This window comes from Stegostoma tigrinum, chromosome 8, assembly GCF_030684315.1.
Source record: "Stegostoma tigrinum isolate sSteTig4 chromosome 8, sSteTig4.hap1, whole genome shotgun sequence".
NCBI classification, from domain to species: domain Eukaryota; kingdom Metazoa; phylum Chordata; class Chondrichthyes; order Orectolobiformes; family Stegostomatidae; genus Stegostoma; species Stegostoma tigrinum.
The window spans coordinates 39,637,678-39,665,193 of record NC_081361.1 but is presented as its reverse complement, the minus strand read 5'-3'; the positions used below and the strand labels follow the sequence as shown (position 1 = coordinate 39,665,193).

Sequence of the window (27,516 nt, the reverse complement as noted above, 5' to 3'; positions counted from 1 at the left end):
ACCGTACAGTACCTGCCCTGAGTCGCCCTCGGGCCGCGGTTCCAGCTCCAACAGACCAGCTCGAACTGTGGAAACGGTTGGAAACGGCCGGGTCAACGCTGAGCCTCTGTCATTTCCGGTGAGCCGTGCATGTTGGGAGTTGTAGTCTGTCGGCGTGCCCCGTCCCATCTCCTGAGCGAAGACCGCAATGAAACAAAGCCCAGCCCAGGTTGGAGACCTGAAACAATAGCCAGAACTTGAAAGTCAAGGGGAAGAGGTGAGTGCAGTAGCCATCACTAAGGAGAAGGTTCCGGGCAAGTTGAAAGGTCACAAGATGGATAAATCATTCATCCCAGATGGACTACGCCCAGCAAATACAAACCGCAAGAACAGCGGATGCTCTAAGTGAGGAACAAAAGTGTGATCTGAGGAAGGGTCACCGGACCTGAAACGTTAACTCTGATTTTTTTTTGCTTCACAGATGCTGCTAGACCTGCTGAGCTTTTCCAGACTACACCCAGCGTTCTGAGGGTGATAAGCCGAGGACACTGTGGAGGCATGGGTAGTGATGTTCCAGTAATCACTGAAGTCACAGAGGAATCCGGAGGACTGAAAATGGCCAATGTAACACTCCTGTTTAAGAAAGGAAGAGAATTCACTTTAGACATTAACAATGTGAACAAAGGAACCAAGGGCGTTGTTGCTAATTTATCAGCTGACACATGTAGGGGGCAGGAAGGACTTGGACAGACTAGGAGAGTGAGCAAATGAGTGACAGATGGAATATAATGTGGGAAAGTGAGATTTTGCACTATGGTATGAAGAATAGAGCTGTAGACTTATTTTCTAAACAGGGAGGCTTCAGAAATCTGAAGCTCAAAGCCACTTAGGAGTCCTATTTCAGGATTCTCTTAGGATAAATGTACAAGTTCCGCTGGCAGTTAGGAAGGCAAATGTAATGTGAGCATTCATTTCAAAAGGGTTAGAGTACAAGAGTAGAGGTCCAAAAGGAGGCCTGGGTTCAAGTCCTGCCTGCTCCAGAGAATAGCAAAGCTCTCTGATGAAGGGTCTAGGCCCGAAACGTCAGCTTTTGTGCTCCTGAGATGCTGCTTGGCCTGCTGTGTTCATCCAGCCTCACATTTTATTATCAGCAAATCTGAACAGGTTGATTAAAGAACAAAGAAAATTACAGCACAGGAACAGGCCCTTCAGCCCTCCAAGCCTGTGCTGATCCAGATCCTCTATCTAAACCTGTTGCCTATTTTCCAAGGATCTGTATCCCTATGCTCCCTGCCCATTCATGTATCTGTCCAGATACATCTTAAATGATGCTATCATACTCGCCTCAGACTATCTATACCTTCCTCCACATCACTTATTTATATCACAAACAACGGTGGTCCCAACACAGATCCCTGCGTAACACCACTGGTCACAATCTTCCATTTTGAAAAACTCCCTTCCAATACAACTTTCTGTCTTCTGTTGCCCAGCCAGTTCTCTATCCATCGAGCTAGTACACCCTGGACTCCATGCGACTTCACTTTCTCCATCAGCCTACCATGGGGAACCTTATCAAACACCTTACTGAAGTCCATGTATATGACATCTACAGCCCTTCCCTCATCTGTCAACTTTGTCACTTCCTCAAAGAATTCTATCAAGTTGATAAGACATGACCTTCCCTCCACAACAAAAGTACTCCTTTGGTGCTGGAGAGTGGCAACACTGTACAACATTTTTCAGTGTATTTTATAAACAAATTACATGAGACAATAAATAAACTTCTTCAGCCTAAAGGTGGTGAATCTATGGAACTGATTGCCACAGCAAATTTACCTGTTTACATACTATTTACACTTTATAGCTTGTATCTCAGCAACCTAAAGTATAAATATTACAACGTTTCTGGAGATAAAGTGCATTTTCACTTCAACATTTTTGTAGGTGTCAGGACTCACCCCAGATTTGCAGTAGGCAAGTCATCACGTCTAACCTCTTTGGGATTGTGGGAATGCGCGAAGTTGCTACTTATGAGGAGATGATAGGGTGCTGTGCAGCTTACCTGCCTCATACCTAAACCTCCAGTTTCAAGTTCCACAAGAGGACTTGATGCCAGGGAAGGTATTTTCAGTAGACACACAAATTGTGTAGCAACTCAAATATACACCAATGATAAGATTGGACAAGAGTCATGGTTAGCCATGAGCGGGAAAGAAATTGAAGCCGAGACTATCATTATTCATACCTCCAGGCCTTAAGAAAAAGTATATGTTGCCACTGCAACTCTGACATTTTTGCCACTCCTTGGACCAGATTGGTGCCCATAGCAGGGTTTCGAATGCAGTTCTGTCTGGGGTGGCTGCACAGCCTGCCTCTGGTGGAGGTTATGATGCTCTCAGTTGGACCTGCCTTTGGACAATTAATGAGTTAATTCAAAAGATGACTGGGAGGGTTAGCGTTCAGATACATACTTCAACTCAGCAGTTTCACTGATTGCATTTAGTAGGATCAATCTCCAACGAGCACCTTTTAGCTTCCAGGACCCACTGCACTTGTACGTGTTTCGGTAACCGAATACATTAGCCACAGGGCTTCATCATATTGTGTCATCAAGATGTAGTGGCTTTGAGTGACTTCAATGAACATGTTCCCAGTGTTGGAAATGATTTTATGTACCACCTCCTGCAGTCAGGGTTTGTTTTTGCACCTTAATCTCAAAGATGTATGCTCTGACTGGATGTCTTGCATTTTGTGGAGTTTATGAATATCTTGACGCTGTTCTCAGCCTTGCCCTTGGACTGTGGGTGAGGAAGTGATAATAGCATGCAAGTCTCTGTGTCTAAGGAGACAAATTCTGTGCAGAGGATGACTAGTTGCCCAAATTTTACATACATTTCTTGGTATTTTCTCAGAACACTAAATTGTGATATCAGTTTGGCTCTTGGACTATTATTCAAATTCTGTTCTATATTGGACAGATCGAGGTCTCTGGATGCTGAGGTGTGTTGAATGATCTTTCACTTTTAGTTCCTTCCACAGTTCAGCAGATTCTGTCCCTTGACTATTGATTCCTTTCTGATAGATCATGAAAATCAAAATGGTGTTGAAGTGCGTTTGCATGATTGAATGATCAAAAGAAACTTCAGGTTATCAGACCCTTGCATTGCAGCATGATTCAGTAGTTGTCAGCATGAAACAGCAACCACAAGTGATTAGACTATAAGACCATAAGATATGGGAGCAGAATTAGTCCATTTGGCCCCCCGAGTCTGAACAAAAACCGAAAGAACTGTGGATACCATAAATCAGGAACAAAAACAAAGTTGCTGGAGAAGCTCAGCCAGTCTGGCAGCATCTGTGAAGGAAAAAGCAGAGTTAACATTTCAGTTCCGATGATCCCTCCTCAGAATTGATGATGGCTGGGAGAACGTCAGTTTATATGCAGAAAATAAGTAGGGGGGGTAGGGAGTAAACAATAGTATAGAGCCCAAAGAGAGAGAAAGATAGTTGGACAGACGAAGGAGTTGCTAACGATCAGGCTGGGAGGGTGAATAGTTGTGAATGGGGACTGTTAGTGACTAACAAGGGGTGTGTGGTGGCAGGCTATGTGGTAACAAGGCCTGGTGTGTGGGATAGGGGGCTGGCATATGGGAGAGTTTAGGCCCTAAAATTAGTGAACTCAATATCGAGTCTGGAGGGCTGTAGGGCCCCCAACCGGAAAGTGAGGTGTTGTTCCTCCAGTTTGCTTTGGGCTTCTCTGAAACACTACAGCAAGCCAGATACAGAGATATCGGCCAGGGAGCAGGATGGTACATTCAAGTGGCAGGCAACAGGTAGTTCAGTTCCCCTGTCTGCTCCACCATTCGATCATGACTGATATGTTTCTCAACCCCGTTCTGCTGTGTTCTCCCTGTAACTCTTGATTCCCTTACTGATCAAGAACCCACACTATTTCTGTATAAATACACTCAATGACCTGACCTCCACAGCCCTCTGCAGCATTGAGTTCCACAGAATAACCACCCTCAGGCTGAAGAAATTCCTCCCCATTTCAGTTCTAAAGGGTCAGAAGAAATAAAAGTTTAAATACACATACAAACAGATTCAAGAACAGTTTCTTTACCACTGTGATCAGAATTTTGAATGGATCTCTTAAATGTTAATGTTGATCCCTCTTTGTACCTTCTTAGCAGCTATAATATTGTATCCTGCTCCCTGCTCTGTTACCCTGATGCACTTGTATAGTAGAATCTGCCTGTAAAGCACCCAAGACAACACTTGTCACTGTATCTTGGTGCAGATAACAGTAATAAATCAAATCAAATTGTTCCTTCGTACTGAGACTGTGCCCTGTGGTCCTAGTTTATCCTAATAACAGAAAGTCTTCTCCACGTTCATTCTATCCAGGCCTCTCAATGTTCTGTAAGTTTCAATCAGGTCCCACCTCATCCTTTTAAATTTCATCAACTACAAACCCAGAGTTCTCAACTATGCCTCATATCAAAAATCCTTCAATCCGGGATCATTCTTGTAAACTTCCTAATGGACTCCCCTCCAAGGCCAGCATACCGTTCCTTAGGCACACAGCCCAAAACTGCACACAATAATCTCTTCTAGCCTTCTCAAAATAAATGCCAACATTACATTTGCCTTCCTTGATGGTGTTAACTTGCTTTGATAATATTTTTGGAATCATAACAGAATTTTTTTTGAAATCTCAGGAACATTGTTCAGTGCCTTGTTAATTCGAATGGACAGTATTCTATTTCATTGGGTATTTATTTCAAACTATAGATGTAAAATTCAAATTTATCTAAGTGAGCACAATCAGTAGAAATCCTTTCTTAGTGTGGTCTTGTCTCAATTGTTTTCAATGCCTTTAAGGCAAATTTGATTGTTCTCTGTTTTATGTCTTGCTTCTTTGAGTCCAAATTGAAATGCATGGAATTGTACAAGGACTTCTTTTAGATTCTAATACCAAAGAACCAGTATATTTACTGAAGCTATTTTGAAGCATTGATTCTCAAATTTCTCTCAGAACCACTTTGCATGCTTCTGTATTAAATATAAGAGCAGTTTTATGGTGACTGACAGAAGATACTTACTCAGATCTAAAGCAAATCCCGTCATTGCATTCCTGCCAAATCAGTTAGTGACAATATCTCCAAAATCACTTATAGAACATAGAACATTACAGCACAGTACAGGCCCTTTGGCCCTCGATGTTGCGCTGACCTGTGAAACCAATCTGAAGCCCATCTAACCTACACTATACCATTATCATCCATATGTTTATCCAATGGCCATTTAAATGCCCTTAAACTTGGCAAATCTGCTACTAATACAAAATCATTTTCCTGCAGCAATATATTCAATATATTACAAACAAGGTTTAATTTTACTTATGCTTAACATCACATTATGTTCATTAATCTGTGGAGGAAAGTTTCTGGAGTTTATCATGGTTTCAAGTTGTTAGTTCAATAGTTTCTTCAAAATCAACCATCCCAAAATAATTTGCAATAGACCGCCCTCAAAATCCTTCAACCACATGTATTTTTGTGCTGGGAAAGCTTTGCCACTGATCCCAAATAACAATACTTACAGGGGTCTTGTCCAGAAGTGTGTGAAATATTGTAAGATAGTGGTGCAGGGGAGAAAGATTCACGTTTTTGGATCATTGGAATCTCTTCTGGCGTAGAAGTAACCTCAGTAAGAAGGACAGATTACACCTGAATTGATAGGGGTTTAATATACTCGTGAGAAGGTTTGTCAGAACTGCTCAGGAGATTTAAACTAGTAAGCAGGGAGGGCAAGGTGGTGGGATCCAAACACAGTTGAGACTGGTATATTTAGGAAAAGGAGAAAGTCAAACAGTCAAGGCTGACAGGAACAAAGCAGAGAACAAGGTAGGACTGATAAATTCAACTGTATTTATTTCGAGGCCTAACAGGCAAAGCAGATGAACTCAGGGCACAGTTGAGAACATGGGACTGGGATATTACAGCGATTACAGATATATGGCTCAGGGATGGATAGGATTAGCAGCTTAATATTCCAGGGTGGAGGTGCTATAGGAAGAGGGACAATAGAGGAGGGGCAGTGGTGGTTTTGATTAGGGATAACAGGGTGTACTTAGGGAGGGAAGTTGTTTGGGTGGAACTGAGAAATAAGAAAGGGACGATCACCTTGTTGGGATTGTTCTCTCGACCATCCCTACTCAATTGTCAGCGGGAAATTGAGAAACAAATTTGTAAAGAGATCTCAGTTATCTGAGAGAATAATTAGGGTTGTTACAGTTGGGAATTTTAACTTTCCAAACATAGACTGGGACTGCCGTGGTGTCAAGGACTTGGATGGAGATGAATTTGTGTACAAGAAAATTTTCTTGTTCAGTCGAGTCCAGGGACAGTATGTCCCTGTTAGGCTGAAGGGCAAGGTTGATAAGTGTAGGGCCTGCTGAATGATTAAAGAAATTAAGAAAGCATATATCAACAATAAGAATGAAGCATATGTCAGGTATGTACAGTAGAGATCAAGTGAATCCTTAGAACAGTAAAAAAGCTCTAGGAGCATATTTGAGAGAGAAAAATCAAGAGAGCAAAGGGGACATGAGGTAGTTTTAGCAAATAGGGTTAAGGAGAATCCAAAGGATTCTACAATATATTTAAGGACAAAAAGGTAACTAGAGACAGAATAGGGCCCCTTAAAAGGACAGAAAGGCCGCCTATGTCTGGAACTGCAGGAGATGGGTGAAATACTAAACGAGTATTTTGCATCAGTGTTTACTGGGCAGAAGCACATGGTAGATAGAGAACATGGGAAATAAATAGCAACATCTTGAAAAATATTACAGAGGTGGTGATGCTGGATGTCTTAAAACACATAAAGGTGGATCAGTCCCCTATTCCTGATCAGGTGTACTCTAGAACTCTGTAGGGAGCTAGGGAAGTGATTACTGGGCCCCTTGTTGAGGTATTTGTATCATCGATACACAGATGAGGTGCTGGAAGACTGGAGATTGGCTAATGTGGTTCCACTATTTAAGGTGGTAAGAAAAAGCCAGAGAGACCAGTGAGCCTGACATCGGTGGTAGGCAAGTTATTGGAGGGAATCCTGGGGGACAGGATTTACGTATGTTTGGAAAGGCAAGGACTGATTAGGGATAGTCAACATGGCTTTGTGCATGGGAAATCATGTCTCACTAACTTGATTGAGTTTTTTGAAGATGTCACGAAGAGGATCGATGAGGGCAGATTGGTGAATGTTAACCATATGGACTTCAGTAAGGCATTTGACAAGGTTCCACATGGTAGATTCGTTAGCAAAGTTAGATTACATGGAGTACAGGGAGAACTAGTCATTTGGATACAGAAATCGCTTGAAGGTAGATGACAGAGGATGGTGGTGGAGGGTTGCTTTCCAGACTGGAGGCTTGTGACCAGTGGTCTGCCACAACGATTGGTGCAGAGTCCACTGCTTTTTGTCATTTGCATAAAGGATTTGGATGTGAATGTAGGAGATATGGTTAGTTTGTTTGCCAATAACACCAAAATTGGAGGTTTAGTAGACAGTGAAGGTTACCTCATAGTCCAATGGAATTTTGATGAGATGGCTCAATGGGCTGAGGAGTGGCAGATAGAAATTAATTTAGATAAATATGAGATACTGCATTTTGGGAAGGCAAATCAAGGAAGTACTTACACACTTAATGATAAGGTCCTGGGAGTGTAGCTGAAGAGAGACCATAGAGTGCATGTTCATAATTCCTTGAAAGTGGACAGATTATGATTCCTGCTTAAGCTTCATCACAGGAATATAGCTTTCTCAGGCTCACTTGAAAGTTTCCCACTTTTCCACTGAGAGAGCCCAAGGTACAGTACGTCCGACTGCCATTATGCATATTCTTCAGTTTAAAAACTGTGTTGGCTACTAAGATAGTGAGTATTTTTAAGCAATCACAACTGCAGTCTATATCCTGCTGACTTTAAATGGTAGCTGTAAAACTTGTTTTGAAAGGAACATTAACATTTTATTTTTATCATAAATAAGCTTGCTATTTTGTATGCTATGTCAGGATCCATCCAAGTTTTTTTTAACTAGATCCCACAGGAGGAAAAAAAAGGACAAATAATACAATGATGACTAAGACAGCATGTATAGATAGAAAACTGTACACTACTTCACAGAAGCATGTGAAGGTACTGTTACCAGGAATGCTGCAGAAGGGAAGGGCCAGGATACACAGAAAAATGAAATGAACAAGTAGCTTATAGCTGTTCTCCTTTGGACGTTGCATGTTTAAATTGGAAAGACAATGTGCAGAAAAGTGAGTAAGCTTTGTACAAACCAGTTCTCAAAGGAACTGACTTGGCAAAACAGTGCTGAGATGAATAGAAATGAAGAGGAATGTACAGCTAATTTCACATGGATACTAGATATAGAAAGCAACGCCTCAAATCAATCAATTTGCCAGTTAATCAGAGCCTGAGAAAGCTATATTCCTGTGACGAAGCTTAAGCAGGAATCAGCATCTGTGTAGTCAGTAGTATTTCCCTGAGGAAGAAGCATGCAAACTTAAATAGTTTATCCTTTGCATTATTTGTTGTAACTGTTACAAATTTGGTATTCTTGTATTACCTAGATAAATGAAAGACAAAATGTATTGACATGTCTGTTTTTTTCTACAGTGTTCTTCTAACAAAATCAAAGTACTGGAGATGCAAAAATTTGAAACACAAACAAGGTGCTGGAGAAACTCAGCAGGAGTGGCACATCTGTGGAGAGAGAAACAGAGTTAAACATCTTCATTCTAATATGACTTCTTCAGAAAGGATAATATTCAAATTCTGTATCACCAAGCGACTGTTTAGATACAAAATGATAATTTCACAAAATCAGTTGGCTACTGAAGGTTTCAACTGTCAGCCAACTACTCATCCCTAGTACAACTAGGTAGGCAAATAACCAAATTGGGACTTCTGAAATTTAACTTTTACGCCAATGGAAAAAATCATGAAAATGAAATTATTGTAATATATTCCTTGTCACAAATCAAAAGAAGCATTGCTGAGTGAAAGGATGCTCCACGGTTTTAAAAAAAAAACTCTGCTATAATTCTGAAATGTTTGGTTTTTAAGGTTGCATGCAATTATTGATTGCTTGATGCTTGTATGAATTGTTTAAATTGTTCAGTAGTCATTCTATGATTAGCAAACCTACAATGCAAGTTTCACTTTTAAACTAACTACAATCCAAGTTGACAAATCACTGGAATATCTATATCCACACAGGAGTTAAAAATGTACAATAATTCAGAAAAAGAATGGAACAGATCACAAATATTATGGGACAAAGTTACATAAGGTTTCACAACAGAGACAACATTTTGGTTTTAATGTATTAAACTGGTAGTTCTGAACAAAGATAACAGGATGTTAAAAAAAAGTGTAGTAACATCCTTATGTAACTTTGTAGTTGCATTTACATTGTCAAAGAAATAAAAGGTTTCATTGGGCAATGTTAGAGTTGGAAAGTCTTGGGGTGAAGAGAATGCGAGATTGCTCAGTTTGGGGTTCAACAGAAGAGAAATGCTCATCGCTTGGCTTAGCGTAATTCAGCCTGAAATGATAAACAAGGAAGGTGCAAATGTGTACCACGTGGACTTTATTTCTTAAGCCTGTCCCTTGCAAGATGTTCTCTTTGTCTTAAGTGGGTCCACACTACAGTGTCATTTCCAGTTGACAAGAAAACATCTGTGCATTGGCTCAAATTCACAATTCTAGAAAAGGCAATCTTATGATTAAGTTCCAAGAGAGTTCTTGCTGCACAATCAGAGCTTCCACTTTTCTGTTCTGAAAAAATAAACAGAATTAATCAGCAAGCAAATTTATGCAAGGGGCAGACACAGTGAGTCTGTGCAAAACAGAGATTTGTCAAAAGAATGGGAGGTAGAAGCACATGACATGTGAAAATGAAAAATCTTGCAAAAATGTGAAGGATAAAGAATAAGAAATAAGCAGACAGTTTCAGGAAGGAAAATGCATTGTTTCTGCATAATAACATAATTGATCAAATAACCTGATCAAATAACTGAACCAAACTGAAGGAACCATCATTTTCTAATCTTGGTATGAAACAAATTTATTTTACGTTCTTCAGTAAATAAATGTTTTTATTGAGAAAACACTGCACAATCACACTTTGTAATTTTCATTACATTTTCAATCATTACAAGGGTTAGAAAACAAACTACTATTAGAAGTGCATAGGATATATCGTCTGGCTCCTTGTAACCAAAACACAAATACGTAAGTTAAATATTAATGAATACAATACTTTAGTATTTATATTAAACTAAACTGTACAATAGAAAATAAAGCATTACATATACAAAACAGAAAAAAATAACATTTCACAAGTTATTTAAAACTTTGTAAGTGCAAGAACACAAGCATTTATTAGCTTTCACAGACCTGTTTGTAAATACTGCACTAATATTACCCATGCACACATACAATGGAAAACCATGCTACAGGAAGTATAAAAGCAAAGCAGTTATGTCTGAAATGTTCTGCAACCAGGTGTTCTTCACCATCTTGTGCTATCAAAATGGCTAGCTTTAATACTTCCTACATCAGAATAAATTCGTGTTTAGGTTGATTAAATGAATATTCAACTTTCGGCATATTGTAAAATCAACATACATAACCAATAATTTTGATCTATAATACTCAGCCAGTTTTCTACATTAGATACTGGCACAATGAATAAGGAATGTCATAAATACTAAATGAATGTTTGCCTCACTTGATTCAGTCATTGTGTTACATTTTGCGAGAGAAGTCAGGGATAGCATGATCATTGTGGAAGATCCAAGCACGCATAATACAACAAACACAGACAGCAGTTCCAATTAGCTCGAACAGCAGCACATATTGACTTTGCTGTCTCATACGTTCTACTGGTCAGTTACATACAGCGATGCCAACAAATTTCAGCTCTTGGATTACAATTACAATTGTGCTTTGTCTGCATTGGTATCAATTAATCAACTGCTGTTGTAAGTCCAGAGAGTTACTGTCCTGTCAGCAGATGAAGATAAGAAAGATAGATCCTCAGTGTGCCATCTACACTGTATAACTTTGTCCTTGTGCTTAGCTACTACTGTTGTCGGAAGTGGTTTTATTAGATCTCCTATGGGAAGAAAGTTAAAGCATTTAATTGCACCAAATTAAGACAAATTTGCAAATGTTAACGTGTAACACGCCAGTTGATAATGAGTACTTTTTCTAAAGTTTTACAGTTACATATATCCATATGCCAAGTTTCATAGCTCTTCAACAAATAATCAACAATGCAACTACTTAGAAAATAAATGTAAATAATTTAAACCTCAAATAATAAGAAACTGGATTCTCCAGGTGGGCAAAATGAACCATATGAACCCAGAATGTACTGTGTCACTTCCTAGACTATTCACAGTTAGCTAATGCCATCTAAAGTGTGGCTATTTCAAATAGTGTCTGCTAATTTCTGATCCTTATTAGTTGTTTCCATTGAAACTTCAAACATGAATACTGAACAAGCACAAACTGGCTCACATATCAAAAATGATTCTAATTATGTTATATGGTTGCAAACCATGCAACCAAAAATAGAACTCTACCATTAGTAGCAAAGGTGCAAGAGAAAAAGGACGGAAGTGAATAAAAATATTGAAAACTTCATAAATGCACCAATCAGCTTAAAGCAACAGACCAATGTAAAATATTTTCAACTTACAGCTCATAATAGATTTACCTCGTAAATCAGTTACTTTGACAGTAGTGTCGTAAGATCCTGTAAGAAGGTAGTAAGCTCCTGGGGAGAACCTCACCGAACGTACATCACTACCATGTGGTTGGTAAATTTGTACCACTCTGCCTCCTCGGATATCATAAAGCATGCAGCTAGAATCCTCCTGACCTGTGGCTAGGAGTCTTCCACTTGGGTCTACAGCCACAGAAGCAACAGCACTGCCTGTGTAATGAAAGTTATACAATGATCCGAAGGTGGTATATGCTAACTATGCTAAGAGTATAAATTGGGTAAGTTCTATGATCAAACTTAAGACAGTACAAAGTAATATATTTTGGCAGGAAGATTGAGGGGGCAATATAAATCAAAGGTTACAATTAAAAATGCAGTAACAGACCGAGAAGCACATTATATGCTTTCCTGGGTGCTTTAAACAGAGGCTGCAAGTGCAAGGAATTTACAATGAATCTTTATAAAACACCACTTCAGATTCAACTGGTGTATTGTCCCCAGAATTGGACACAATCAGCATGAAGATGTTAGAAAATGATGCAGAAAAAGATTTATGAGAATGGTTCCAGTGACGGTACTTCGATAGAGTGGAGAAATTGGGATCATTCCCCTTACAGAAAATTGAGATTTCTTAGGAGGAGTTCAAAATCATGAATGCTGTAAATTAATTCAAATTTCTGGTTTAAAGTTTAACTCAGCAATCTTGAACTATCTTTCAATCAATTACAATCAAATGCTTCATTTCAATGATTAATAGGAGATATGGTGTTCAAATTCATGCAATAAGTTGTGTGGAAACTGCAATATAACCTCACATCAGCAAAACTGACAATTTCTAGCTTAATTCAAGTATAATTTCCCATTATACTCCAACAGAAAGTCCAGACTCTGTTTTCCTATACAGTAGCCACCAGCCAAATGTGGCTAATTGCATCTCTAAGCAGTGAATTGTAGACATCACTGGACAAGTGATCTTGATATTTGTATTAGATTAGTGCAATGGCAATATGCTTAAAAACTGTGGTGTAGTAAGAAAATGGAATGTGAATGCTTTCTTTGGTTATCAAGTCTTCTAATTTCTTATTGCTGAATGATGATGGATATTTCTTAAGGAAAAATGGATGCAAAATACATTTACCTGAATTGCACAAGTGTCTGTAAAAGGATTGCTGTAAAATTAGTGCAAATGATTGTCTAAAATCAAGTAACGAGAGCTGCCCTTATGCCTAGTCAGTAATTTTTGTTGGATACGAATGGTAAACCTAGTGAGTATACCATGCTGGCTTTTGCTCCGTTGTTTTCTCAAATGAATATCAATCACCAAAAGCAGACCTACACTTACCTGATCCATGAAATGCTGTCCCAACAACACGAACACAGCTTGGCACTCTCAGATCCCAGAATCTTACAGTCTTGTCTTGTGAACCAGATGCAATCATCCATCCTCCCCAAGTATAGAGTGCTAGAATATGACCTAGTTGCAAAACAACATTGATGTCTAAAGTAATCCAAGTTATGGTGGCCACTTATAAAAGAAATGTATATTTATTTGTTTACAAAAACAGAACCAACTTCAACATCAGACATCATCAAGAGATTCGTCCCTTTTCACATTTGGCTAACCAGAGCTAGAAAAGATGCAAAGTAGTTCTTGTAAACTGAAGAAAGCATTTCTTCTTTAACCCAATGGATGATATTGCCAATTGTCCACCCACTCTCCTATAGCATCTGCTTTCAACTTAAAATTATTTTTGATCTACTGCATGCTAAGTAAGATTTTACTCCAGAACCATAAAAAAACCTGAACAAAAATGAATTAGAGTGAGGGATACTATAATCCAAACAATGAAGATGATAGTACGAAATAGGTATTTTTTTCTTCATTATTCAGGTATCATTCTCAAACCATATGGAATTATCAACTTAGCAGATGGACACTCTATTCCTTGATGCCAAGCAGATTTTCTGAAAACACTGTCTCAGATTTTGCCCACATTAAACCAGTAATGTCCAATTAACACGTGAGCAATATCTCACATATCTGTCTTACACAATTATGAAAACCTGACAGACACACCCAAGAAGTAGACATGATTAAATATAGTCACCCAAAACTGAATTACTAAATGTTTGCACTGGTGAAGTCAATTATCTATTATGTTACAAAGTTAAACAAGATGTTGCCATGCTTCAGAAAACATAATCCTCCAGGACTTAAAATTCATGAAGACCAAAATCTCTGACACAGTGAAACTTATAAATGTAATATGATAGATGGGATATAATCTTTCCTCGCATGCATAACCATTTATCACAATGAAGCTGAATGAATACTTATGGAAACACTCTGGACAGTCCTTTGAAGTCTCGACTTTCCTTTCTAAACAAGACTTATTTACAATCAGAAGCTTTCAAGTCATCATGTACAGTTTATATCTTCCTCCAAACAAAAACCTTCAAATTACATTTTCAAAGTTTTGAAACCTGTGGCCATGATATATTAAGGACCCACCAAGAACGATGGGAGATCTATTTGGATGCAATTTTCAGATTGTTCATTAAAAAACCACCAGTAAACATACCAAAAGAAAAAATATTTTAAGATCCAATGCACATGTTCTGGAACCTAAACTTTACAAAATCAGAAACAAATACAGTCAAACTACATTCCATACATTTCCATCATTTAACATAAAGTCGAAATAGTGATACGTTTTCGGCACTGAGAAGTACTTCAACTGTGTAAAAATCAAAGTTGCTGCTGAAAACATTCCTGCTATTAATGCAGAATCTAACCTCTTAACATAAACACAGACTTGGATGGTACAGGAATATTCAATCCCCATATTCCCCGGTGCCTCGAGAATTCAAATATCAACCCATTGTAGCCTTGAAAATACTCAATAGCTTAGAATCCACAGTAGTGTGGAGTTGAGAATTCCAAAAAGTGACACCCTCTGACTAAAGGAATTCCTACTCATTTTAGTCTCAAGATCATTCAATACTATGTTACGGAATCTCCAGTCTGGAATCTTCTGGAAATAGCTTCTTAGCCTTTATGCAGTCAAGACCTGTCATACTCTTGGAAATTTCAACAAGATCACCTCATTCTCCTAAATCCCAAACGGCAGAGACCCATTGCATTCAACCTTTCAAAGATCAACAGGTGCTAGCAATACTGCAGAGATTAACTCATCTCCTGACTGCCCAAAGCCTGTTGCCTGTTCGACTACAATGCACAAGTCAGGAGTGTGATGTAGCACTCCCCAGTTTCTTGGATGAGTGCAGCTCCAACAAACTCAAGCTTGACACGAGCTAGGACAAAGCAGCCCACTTGATTGGCACCACATCCACTCCCTCCACTGCCAACACTCAGTATACATTGTTAAAATCTACAAGATGCACTGCAGAAATTTACCAAAGATCCTCAGACATCATCACCCAAACTCATGACCGCAAAGGACAATGGCTGCAGACACGTGATAACAGCACCATCTGCAAGTTCCCTTCCAAGCATCTCACCGTCCTGACTTGAAAACATGATCCTGTTCCTTCATTGTTGCGAGGTCAAAATTCTGGAATACCTCCTTCAGGGCGTTGTTGGTCAACCTACAGAATGTGGACTGCAGCGGTTCAAGAAAGCAGATTCCCATCACTTACTCAAAGGCAACTACGTATGGGTCATAAATTCCGGTCAGCCAGCAATGCCCATGTCCCACAAGGCAATTAAAGCAAAACCACGACAAACCAGGAATTTCTCTCAAACCTTTAAAGTCTTGCTGAACCTGCATGTTAATTTAGTGTTTCTTGTACAAGGGCTGTCTAATTTTTCTCAATGATGATATTTTAAAAAGTGTTTTTTGTTTAAACCATTTATAAAGTAATCTGACTTTTCCTAAGTAAACACCTCACATTTGTTCACCCTGTGCTCCAATGAATTTATTCCTATCACAACTTACCTATTCCTAGGAGTCTTCCGAAAATCTTAATGTCTCACTCACCTTTGTATTATCAGCAAACTTTGATGTATTATTGTCTTCATCCAAGTTATAAGGCTAGATTGTAAATAGCTGAGACCCAAGAAGCCTGCCATTTGAAAATATTGGCTGTATTTTTGTTCGTTGTTTTCTACCTAATGGCCAAGCCTCTGTCTCAGAATAACACAGTCATAGAGTCCCAGCCTATCCAGCCTTTCTTCTTAACTCAAATCTTCCATCAGCCAGTAACATGCTGGCAAATCTCTTCTTGACGGTCTGTAACTTATCCTTCCTCTAATTGGGTGACCAGAACTGGACACAGTACTCCAGAAGAGGCCTCACTAATGTCCCTATCTATGCAAATCCTGTTCAATTATGTGAGCTCTCAGAACACAGATCAATATAGCACAGGAACAGGCCCTTCAGCCCATCATGTCTGTGCCGACCATGATCTGCCTTCATAAGATCCGTATCCCTTTATTCCACAACTAATCGTGTGTCTGTCTAGATGCCTCAAATTTTGCTAACATATCTTTCTCTACCACCTCCCCTAACCACACAGGCCAAGCACTTACTGTCCTCTGTGCAAACAAATTTCTAAACTTTATCCCTCTCATCTTAAACCTATATCCCCGCACTTTTGACATTTCCATTCTGAGAAAAAACTCTGACTGTCTACCCTACCAACACCTTTCATAATTTCATGTACTTTTATCAGGTCCTCCCTCAACCTCCAATGCTCTAGTGAGAACAACCAAGTTTGACAACCTCTCCTTACAGCTAATACATTCGAATTCAGACAACATCCTAGTAAATGTCTTTTGTACCCTCTGCACTACCTCCACATCCTCTATTTATTAAATGGAATCAGCAGTCAAGTTAGATCAAATGGGATTCAGGATGAGCTTGCCAATTGGATACAAAATTGGCTTTATGATAGGAGACAGTGGGTAGTGGAGGAGGGTTGTTTCTCGGCTTCAAAGCCTGTGACCAGCGACGTTCTGCAGGAATCAGTATAGGGTCCACTTTTGTATAAATGATATGCATGAAAACATAGGAGGCATCGTTAGTAAGTTTGCAAATGACACCAAAATTGGTGGTACAGTGGACAGTGAAGAAGGTTATTTAAGATTACAAAGAGATCTTGAGCAATAGGCTGAGGCACGACAGATGGAGTTTAATTTGGACAGATGTATTGTACTTTGGTAAAACAAACGAGGGCAGGACTTATACAATTAATGGTAGGGCTCTCGGTAGTGTTGTAGAACTGAGAGACTGAGGGATTCAGGTACATTTTTCTTTGAAATTTGTGATAAAGGTAGACAGAGTGGTTGGGATGTCGTATTGAGGTTATTGACTTGCTCGCTGAGCTGGCTTGTTCTCGTTTAGACATTTCATCACCATGCTAGGTAGCATCATCAGTGGAGCCTCTGATGAAGCAATGTTATTCTACTCTGCTTGAAATTTATACTGTCTGGTCCATTGTGGTAAGTACTGTCATTTCCGGTTTTGATCTATTTGGGCTTGTAATGCGATCCATTCTACATCTTTGTCGATTGTATTACGGGTGGAGAACCATACCTCTAGGAATTCCCGTGCATGTCTGTGTTTGGCTTGGGCTACTATGGTTACCTTGTCCCAGTTAAACTGATGGCCTTCATTGTCTGAGTGCACAGATATGAAGGAGAGTTTGATGTGCAATTTTGCTGCTGGTTGATTATCATATATTCTGATGGCTAGTTACCTTCCAGTCTGTCCGATGGAAGGTTGGTGTCAATCATTGCATGGTATTTTGTAAACCATGTTAGTTCTGCATGTTGTGGGAATGGGGTCTTTAATCCTTGTAAGTGTTTATTGAAGGGTGGCTGTGGGCTTGTGGGCGACCATGATTCCTAGTGGTCGTAGGAGTCTTGTTGTCAGCTCTGATATATTCTTGACATAGGGCAGTGTGGCCAGTGTGTTAGGGCATACCTGTGCCATCCTGTTGTCTATTTAGTAAGCATCGGCGGATGAAGTTAGAAGAGACCCATCACCTCATCAACAGTCTATTTGCAGGGATTAGATTCACAAGGGAAGAAGAAAACAACAACCAACTTCCGTTTCTGGACGTTAAAGTTGAGCGTATGACCAACAGGAAGTTCCAAACCTCAGTATACAGAAAATCAAACCAGACTGATCAAATCCTCAACTTCCACAGCAACCACCCCAACGTCGACAAACAAAGTTGCATTAGGACACTATTTAAACAGGCCAGGACACACTGCCACACCCCATCTCTACGCAGGAAAGAGGAAAAGTACCCATACAAAATCATTGCTATAAGCGGATATCCCCACAACTTTATCCACAAATGCCTGCTAAGTAGACAAGAGGAGGAACTGACAAGATTCCTAAGACCACTAGGAATCATGGTAGCCCAAAAGCCCACAGCCACTCTACGACAAATATTTACAAAGATTAAAGATCCTATTCCCACAATAGGCAGAACTAATGTAATTTACAAAATACCATACAAAGGCTGCCACAAACATTGCATTGGAGAGACAGGAGGAAACTAGCCATGAACATAGCTAGCAGCAAAACAGCATGATCAACTCTCCTTAATGTTGGCACACTCAGACAATTAAGGCCATCAGTTTAACTGGAACAAGGTAACCATAGTCGCCCAAGTCAAACATAGACACGCACGGGAATTCCTAGAGGCATGATTCTCCACCCATAATGCAATCAACAAACACATAGAATTGGACCCCATATACAAAATCATTCAGATCAAACCCAGAAAATACACTACTATAATGGACCAGACAGTATAAATTCCCAGCCGAGTAGAATAATATCGCTTCAGAGGCTCCACTGATGATGTCACCTAGCATGATGATGGAACGTCAAAACTAGAACAAGCCGGATGGCTAACAAGTCAATAACCTCACTCACAACATGAGCTACAGATCTTTGCCAAAACTTTAAATGTCATGTTGAGGTTGTACAGGATGTTGGTAAGGCCTCTTCTGGAGTTCTGTGTGCAGTTTGTCATCACCCTGTTATAGGAAGGATACTATTAAACTGGAGAAGGTTCAGAAAAGATTTACCAGATGTTGCCGGGAACGGAGAGTTTGACATATAAAAATAGACTGGAAAGGCTCGGAGTTTCTTCACTGAAGCATAGGGGATTGAGGCAGGACTTTGTGATTTATAAAATCACAAGGGGCATAGATGAGGTGAATGATTACGGATTTTTCTCTAAGGCGGGGGAGTTGAAAACTAGATGGGCATAATTTTGAGTTGAGAGGAGAAAGATTAAAAAGGACATGACAGGTAGCCTTTTTTAAACACTGAGGAAAGTAGAGTGATCTGCCAGAGAAAGTGGCGGAAGCAGGAACAGTTATAACATTTAAAAGGTATTTCAATAATGTCATGAATAGGAAAGGTTTGGAGGGATCTGGGCCAGGAGCAAGCTGGTGGGACTAGTTTATGTTATGGGATTATGTTGGGCATGGACTGAAGAGTTTGTTTTTGTGCTGTATGACTCAATGACTCCGTGGTGTAGTGACTAGAACTGCACACAATACCCCAAATGTGGCCTATGTAAAATTTTAGTCAGCTGCAACATGACTTGTCACGTTTCATTCTCAATGCTCCAACTCATGAAGGCAAGCATGCTGTACATCTTCTTTACCATCTTATCCACTTTTGTCACCACTTTCAGGGAGCTATGGACTTGGGTCCAAAGATCCTCCTGTATATCACTGTTTCTAAGGGCTCCACCATTTATTGTATACTTTCCTCTTGCATTTGACCTCCCATCACCTCACTTGTCCAGTTTAAACTCCATCTGCTAGTCTTCTTCCCAACTTTACAACTGATCTATATCATTATTTATCTATTGACAAGCTTCCTCACTATCTACAACTCCACCACTCTACTCTCATCTTCTGTGGTAATGTTTTATGTAGCACCTTACATTTGGATGTGCTGACAAGTATAAATATGACATCTACTGGTTCCCCCTTTTCTACCCTGCTAGTTGCATCTTCAAAACACACAATTAATTTATCAAACATCACTTCCATTTCATAAATCACGTTGACTCTGCTTGATCTTATCCTGATCTTCCAAGCACTTTGTAACACCTCATTAATAATAACTTTTAGCATTTTCTATCAATAACTGATGTTAGGCTAACTGGTCTAAGCCTTCCTAATTTCTGTCCCTATCCTTTTCTTGAACACTACTATTGTATTATCTTTGTTAGTTTCCAATCCATTTTTTCTATAATTTAGTGAGTCTGTAAAGATCAAAAACAAAACATTCAAGATCTTTCCACCTGCTTTTTTTTAAAGAAACCTAACATGTGTAGTCCCATTAATTTGTCCAACTTTTTTTTGAAATTGAATAACTTCAGGTTCCTCACAAAAGAAAGCCTCTCAGCGCCCACTATTTTTGGTAAGGCTTTGTGTGTCTTTTATGTGAAAGCAAATGCAGAATATCTGTTTAATGTCTGTCATTTTCCTATTCCCTCGACTATAATTTGTCCTGTCTCACCCCCGAAGATCAACTTCTGCTAATCTCCTTTTTCCTGCATTTATGAAGAAGCTCTTAAGATCGGTTTTGCTTGCTTCTAAAAGTTTCTTACACACAAGCTTATAATTATTCTTCATGAGCATTTACTTTTAATCTGTTGAATTTTTCCCGATTATACATGATCAAAGTAAAACTGTTAAAAAGACAAAACTCTGACAAGAATTGTCAACATTTTCACTTTGGGACAATTCTGCACAATAATGTGCAAAGAAGCCTGAATGAAAATTATATTTTTTGTTTGTCTTCAAATTCATTTCTTCTAGTTTAATTTCAATAGCTTTTGGCAAGTATAGCATTAGATTTTATAGTGCACTGAAAACAAAATGATCCCTAACTAATTTCATACTATTACATTCTTATTTATTTGTTCTTGGAAATTAAAATCATGAAGAACGAGAATCTTCTGATTTGTTGTATTTAAGAAAAAAAAAGCAGAGATGAAACATGAAAAACACACATGCAAAACTCAGTTGAGGCAACAAATTCAAGCCATCCTGATACATGGCATTATTTTCTATAACATAAAATAATTATTTAAGAAAAAGGGACTAAATATCTATTACAAGACAGAGGACAACCAAAGTAATTATTGCAACCTTCCTTTCCAAGGCCTATTTTATGGAGTCTAAAATGGAGATGATGACAGATCCCTAGCTCCCAATACATAACATATTAAAATACATTTCCTACTATTAAATTTAGCTGTAAAAAATTCAAGATCTCTCACGTAGTAATTACAGTGAATCCTGGACAGCAATGTGTATGATCCATAACTGATTCAAGTTTTAGAGTTACATGCTGGAATGGATAGAGATAGACGAAGCTGATGTGCTGAAAATTTTGTCAAACATTAAGATTGACAAGTCGCCAGGCCCGGATCAGATTTGTCCTCGGCTGCTTTGGGAAGCGAAAAATGCAATTGCTTCGCCACTTGCGAAGATCTTTGCATCCTCGCTCTCCACTGGAGTCGTACCTGAGGACTGGAGAGAGGCAAATGTAATTCCTCTCTTCAAGAAAGGAAATAGGGAAATCCCCGGCAATTATAGACCGGTAAGTCTCACGTCTGTCGTCTGCAAGGTGTTAGAAAGGATTCTGAGGGATAAGATTTATGACCATCTGGAAGAGCATGGCTTGATCAAATACAGTCAACACGGCTTTGTGAGGGGTAGGTCATGCCTTACAAACCTTATCGAGTTTTTTGAGGATGTGACTAGAAAGGTTGATGAGGGTCGAGCTGTGGATGTGGTGTATATGGACTTCAGTAAGGCATTTGATAAGGTTCCCCATGGTAGGCTCATTCAGAAGGTCAGGAGGAATGGGATACAGGGGAACTTAGCTGCTTGGATACAGAATTGGCTGGCCAACAGAAGACAGCGAGTGGTAGTAGAAGGAAAATATTCTGCCTGGAAGTCAGTGGTGAGTGGAGTTCCACAGGGCTCTGTCCTTGGGCCTCTACTGTTTGTAATTTTTATTAATGACTTGGACGAGGGAATTGAAGGATGGGTCAGCAAGTTTGCAGACGACACAAAGGTCGGAGGTGTCGTTGACAGTGTAGAGGGCTGTTGTAGGCTGCAGCGGGACATTGACAGGATGCAGAGATGGGCCGAGAGGTGGCAGATGGAGTTCAACCTGGATAAATGCGAGGTGATGCATTTTGGAAGGTCGAATTTGAAAGCTGAGTACAGGATTAAGGATAGGATTCTTGGCAGCGTGGAGGAACAGAGGGATCTTGGTGTGCAGATACATAGATCCCTTAAAATGGCCACCCAAGTGGACAGGGTTGTTAAGAAAGCATATGGTGTTTTGGCTTTCATTAACAGGGGGATTGAGTTTAAGAGTCGTGAGATCTTGTTGCAGCTCTATAAAACTTTGGTTAGACCGCACTTGGAATACTGCGTCCAGTTCTGGGCGCCCTATTATAGGAAAGATGTGGATGCTTTGGAGAGGGTTCAGAGGAGGTTTACCAGGATGCTGCCTGGACTGGAGGGCTTATCTTATGAAGAGAGGTTGACTGAGCTCGGTCTCTTTTCATTGGAGAAAAGGAGGAGGAGAGGGGACCTAATTGAGGTATACAAGATAATGAGAGGCATAGATAGAGTTGATAGCCAGAGACTATTTCCCAGGGCAGAAATGGCTAGCACGAGGGGTCATAGTTTTAAGCTGGTTGGAGGAAAGTATAGAGGGGATGTCAGAGGCAGGTTCTTTACGCAGAGAGTTGTGAGAGCATGGAATGCGTTGCCAGCAGCAGTTGTGGAAGCAAGGTCATTGGGGTCATTTAAGAGACTGCTGGACATGTATATGGTCACAGAAATTTGAGGGTGCATACATGAGGATCAATGGTCGGCACAACATTGTGGGCTGAAGGGCCTGTTCTGTGCTGTACTGTTCTATGTTCTATGTTCTATGAGAATGTCACTTTTCATTAAAAAAATGTATTATTTTCATCTATCAATTGTTTCTATTATGTAAGCAACACCAATTTAAGGTATTTCAATGTATTTCATACCTGTATGTCCACTAAGTGCATGTAATCCCTGGCCTCGTTGGCAGTCTGTTGTGTAAATATTACAATCTCCAGCTCCAGCACTGATTAAGATCGCCCCTCCACTTTCGGGGCCCTCCATGAAAGCAAGGTCTCGGATTGTACCATCATGCATGCTGAACTCCAAATCAGGACCTGTGAAAAAAACATATTACTCACTTAGTCTTTTCTTCTTGTAGCAACCAGACATCACAACTTAGTCAAACCTTTTCAGACAAGTAAATCTCATTCTTCATTAGACTATTTTACAATGCATAAATGTAATTCAGTACATTTTCAAACATGCTTAAAACATGAAATCATTTTAGTACGTGTAGTGAAAGTACTATTGGAATTTTATAATCAACCCACCAATATCTACTTGAAGGAATGGACTTCTGACAAATATGATAATTTGTTTGTCACTGATTCTGTTGAATTCCTCTAACTTCTGCAGGTATGCATGCAACTTTTCTGGGTGCAGCCATTTCCCTTTGGCTTTGAGTTTTTGCTAGTATTTTCTCTAGACTCAGGAAGTATTGCAGAGTTGTATTTTTAATGGGAGGACCACAGACCCAGTTTCAATTTAAATGTATTTAGAGCACTGATCATGTTTTGAATCTGTTTTTTCCCTGCAGTTCACAGTTTAGCTTGTTTAGTTTTGACATTATGTCTGTAAGGAACCCAAAAATCAGACAGCTCACAGAATACATCATCCCTTGATTTAAGGAAGGTAACTATTTCAGGCACCAGATCTAAAAATCTTTGCAGGACATTCCCTCAAGTTATCATGCATGCTGAAGCTGGCGGTTTATTTTCAACAGTTTACATCACATGAGAGAAATGCTTAATGGTGGATTAAATGGTGATAATTGAAAAGAGAAAAGAAATCAGGAGCATTTCTACAAAATGCCACAAAACCTGCATTTGCTCCAAGCATAGCTTATGGCAATATCGGTTGTAATGGAATCCAGTTTCTTGATTGGAATGTCTTTCTTACGCACATGTTTTTTGAATTTTTTTTGTAGATACCTCATCACTTGTTCTCTTTAAGGGGCATTTAGGTGAGAAGAGCCTCTTTCGCTGGTATGTCCTTAAAAACCACACATACAAAAACTCTTCCCCATCTGTCAATCCTGTGCTGCCCTTCCACACTCCATGTAGTTCAACAACACCAGTCCATTTCTGTTAGCAATATTTTCCTTCTGCTTACCTGTTCTACATTTTCTTACAATATTTCCTTAAAATAAAATGTCTGTCTACTATTAACTGTAATGCTGTGACCAATATACTAGGTCTTTCTGCCTTTCTCATTATATACAAATTTCTTATTGTTTCCAGCAATTAGTTTGTCTCTTTGGATCTGCAGAGAATCCTATATATCTACATTTCAAATGCATGTGGCTTATCAATCATCTTTTTGCTTATTGTCCATATTCTACAATAAGATGTCACATCAAGGTGAGGTCAACCCAATTGTGTAGATTTAAAAGATACCATTACACAATTTGAAGAAAAGTAGGGAAATTCTCCCTACTATCTTGGCTAATACTTATCCCTAACCAACATCACAAAAAATAACGATTTGATCATTATCTCATCATTGCACTTTGCTGTATCAAATTGATTGTTGTGCTTTCTAATATTACCACATTAAAAAGAAACTTCAAGAGCTGCATGTGCTTTGGAATGTCCTTTTGTGATGAAAGGCACTATATCAGGGCTTCTCAAATTGTGGGTTGCGACCGCCATAGATTGGATCGTAGAACAAAATATTTGGCGTCAGGGGGTCTTTCCTTCTCTGCTCTGGCAGAACACCAAATCAAAATCAGCATGATTAAATAAATTAGATTCCCTACAGCGTGGAAACAGGCCCTTCAGCCCAACAAGTCCACACCGCCCCTTGAAGCATCCTATCCAGACCCCTCCCCCTTGTAACCCAGACACCCCTGAACACTACGGGCAATTTAGCTTGGCCGATCCACTTAGCCGGAGGCAGGTGGTGAGGCCAAAGCGTGCTTTAACATAACTTATTTTGGCAGTGACTTGGGCTGGGTGTGGGATGTTTGTACGCTGAATTGGTGCAGCCGATGACATGAAGGTTGTTGGAGCTGTGGATAGCGTGGAGAGGTGGTGTAGGTTGCAAAGGGACACTGACAGGATGCAGAGCTGGGCAAAGAAGTGGCAGATGGAATTCAACCCAGAAAAGTGAAATTCATTTTGGAAGGTCGAATTTGAATGCAGAATTCAGGGTTAATGACAGGATTCTTTGCAGTGTGGAGGAACAGAGCGATCTTAGTGTCCACATCCATTGATCCCTCAAAGTTAATACCCAAGTTGATGGGGTTGTAAAGAAGGTGTATGGTGTGTTGGCTTTCATTGGCAAGGGAATTGAGTTTAACAGCCGCTTGGTTATCCTGCAGGCCTACAAAACCCTGGTTAGGCCACGCTTGCACTATTGTGTTCAGTTCTGGTCACCTCACTATAAGAAGGATGTGGAAGCTTTAGAGAGGGTGCAGTGTAGATTTACCAGGATGTTACCTGGACTGGAGGGCAGGTCTTATGAGGAAAGGTTGAGGGAGCTAGGGCTTGTCTAATTGGAGTGAAGACGGATGAGAGGTGACTTGATAGAGGTATAGAAGATGATGAGAGATAGAGTGAATAGCCAGAGACTTTTCTGAGGATGGAAACTATTACAAGGGGACATAATTTTAAGGTGATTGGAGGAAGGTTTAGGAGAGATGTCAGAGATAGGTTCTTTCGACAGAGCGCGGTGGGCATGTGGAATGTGCTGCTGGCAGAGGTAGTGGAGTCAGATATTTTAGAGACTTCTAAGCGACTCTTAGATTGGCACACAAAGGGTTGTAAAATGCATGCAGAGTAGTTTGATCTTAGTAAGATAATAGGCTGGCACAACATCATGAGCTGAAGGGCCTGTACTGTGCTGTACTGTTCTATGTTAAGTCTGGCAATTGCATCGCATTAGCTGACTGAATGTAGTAAAAACCAGGAGGCCAAAAGAATGGTGAGGAAAAAAAACAAAACAACTGTGGGTGATGTAAATCAGAAATGAAAACAGAAATAGCTGGAAAAGCTCAGCAGGTCTGGCAGCATCTGTGAACAGAAATCAGAGTGAACGCTTTGGATTCAGCGGCCCTTTCTCAGAAGATTGGTGTTAGATTCAAACTTTATAGTAGCTTCCCTGTCCATCTGTTATACAGGCTCCTTACCCCAGGATAGCAACTTTGCTTTGCAGACACCAGCAACCAGATCACAAGTAAAGTTTTATGTTATACATTATCAATACTATTTGGAAATCCAAAAGTATATTGTCATTTTCTGGAACCCTTTATCAATGCTGCTTGTTACATCCTCAAGGAATTCGAATTAAATTTGTCAAATAAAATTATTCTTTCACAAAACAATGTTAACTCTTTCTGATTGTATTGTGCTTTGCTAAATGTCCTGTTGATACTTGATAATGGAATATAGCATTTTTCAAATGATATTGTTAGAACTTGCATGTCCAACATTTTTTGCTACAGATTCATTCTTTTCTTGCTCATCAGATCAATGTGCAAAAGCTGGGAACATCAGAAATTTAGGAATAGGAAGACCAGTTAGTCGTTCAGACTCTAATCTCCCTCTTTTCCCAGTACACCTGCAAATGGTGTGACAAACCAGCATCTGGGGGTTGCCAGGGTGGAACTTGCTGAATCTGTAATGTAGCGTTCGATTGATCCTATTAAATTATAATGACTGGCATGAAGTTTGGTTGCAGAAATCAATGTTTAAGTGAACTTTAATTCCTGCAGTCTGGCTATCTTAATTCCAAGCCTATAATTTTATTAATAATACAGCTACAATGCAATCTAAGAATTGAATGAACAAAAACTAGAGCATCATCTTTTAAGTTAAGATCAAATATTAAACTGATAAGATGAAAGACACTATTAAGTTTATAACAAACACACCAAATTGGCTCGTTGTTCAGAAACTGAGAAATTGGTGGAGATGAAATTATCATTTCATTAGTTGTGACACAACTTGAGAACAGAGAACTAGCTGCATGTTTGATCATGTATGATGATCAAAAAACTGATGAGGCTCCTAAAAGACAAATGGCCAATCACAGCTTTGAGACAGCAGGCTTGGCCTATCCAGAACTGAGCATGTGAATAGCAGAGATAGTAGGAACTGAAGATGCTGGAAAATCTGAGATAACAAGGTGTAGAGCTGGATGAACACAGCAGGCCAAGCAGCATCATCGGAGCAGGAAAACTGATGCTTCTGAAGAAGGGTCTAGGCCCGAAACGTCAGCTTTCCTGCTCCTACGATGCTGCTTGGCCTGATGGGGTCATCCAGCTCTACACCTTGTTATCTCATGTGAATAGCAAGCACTGATAAGGATCTGTGTCCTGAAATAATAGTGAGCTAGCTCAAGGCAAAGTAGGTTGATCAGCTACTTGGAGATTGGAATAAGAAAACTAATCATTCTCTTCGTTCTGACTCTTGAACTAGGCCAGGTAGTATTTCATTACGGACATTTGGTTATGATAGCTAGCCCGGAACAAAGTAGTCTGATCAACTACTTGGAGATCAGAAGGAGTGAACTGTCCAATTCTTGGACAATTCCAGGCA

At 39.6% G+C, this 27,516-nt stretch overlaps 2 protein-coding genes and 1 long non-coding RNA gene across 13 annotated transcripts in view; 1 reads left to right on the top strand and 2 right to left on the bottom strand.

The window, feature by feature from the left end:
- clcc1 (chloride channel CLIC-like 1) overlaps window positions 1–232 on the bottom strand; it is a 40,028-nt gene extending 39,796 nt beyond the window's left edge. For 2 of the 4 annotated variants that reach the window (XR_007248367.2, XM_048538647.2), the window contains exon 1: window positions 13–230. The gene's annotated coding sequence lies outside the window, so the exon portion shown is untranslated. Of the gene's footprint in view, window positions 1–12 lie in introns of all 4 variants that reach the window. The other 2 variants (XM_048538649.2, XM_048538648.2) reach the window with 2 other exon arrangements.
- Window positions 131–9,502, top strand: LOC125456024 (uncharacterized). Its single transcript, XR_007248368.2, has 3 exons — window positions 131–256; window positions 461–603; window positions 8,673–9,502. It is a non-coding gene; the product is annotated as an uncharacterized LOC125456024 (long non-coding RNA).
- Window positions 9,503–10,145: 643 nt separating this feature from the next.
- Window positions 10,146–27,516, bottom strand: part of wdr47a (WD repeat domain 47a) — a 76,581-nt gene continuing 59,210 nt past the window's right edge. For 6 of the 8 annotated variants that reach the window (XM_048538640.2, XM_059647801.1, XM_048538638.2 and 3 more), the window contains 4 exons: window positions 22,861–23,031; window positions 13,136–13,267; window positions 11,785–12,003; window positions 10,146–11,178 (listed from right to left, as the gene is read on the bottom strand). In XM_048538640.2, the coding sequence (XP_048394597.1) occupies window positions 11,033–11,178; window positions 11,785–12,003; window positions 13,136–13,267; window positions 22,861–23,031 (668 nt within the window). In that variant the 3' untranslated portion in view covers window positions 10,146–11,032. Of the gene's footprint in view, window positions 11,179–11,766; window positions 12,004–13,135; window positions 13,268–22,860; window positions 23,032–27,516 lie in introns of all 8 variants that reach the window. The other 2 variants (XM_048538646.2, XM_048538645.1) reach the window with 2 other exon arrangements.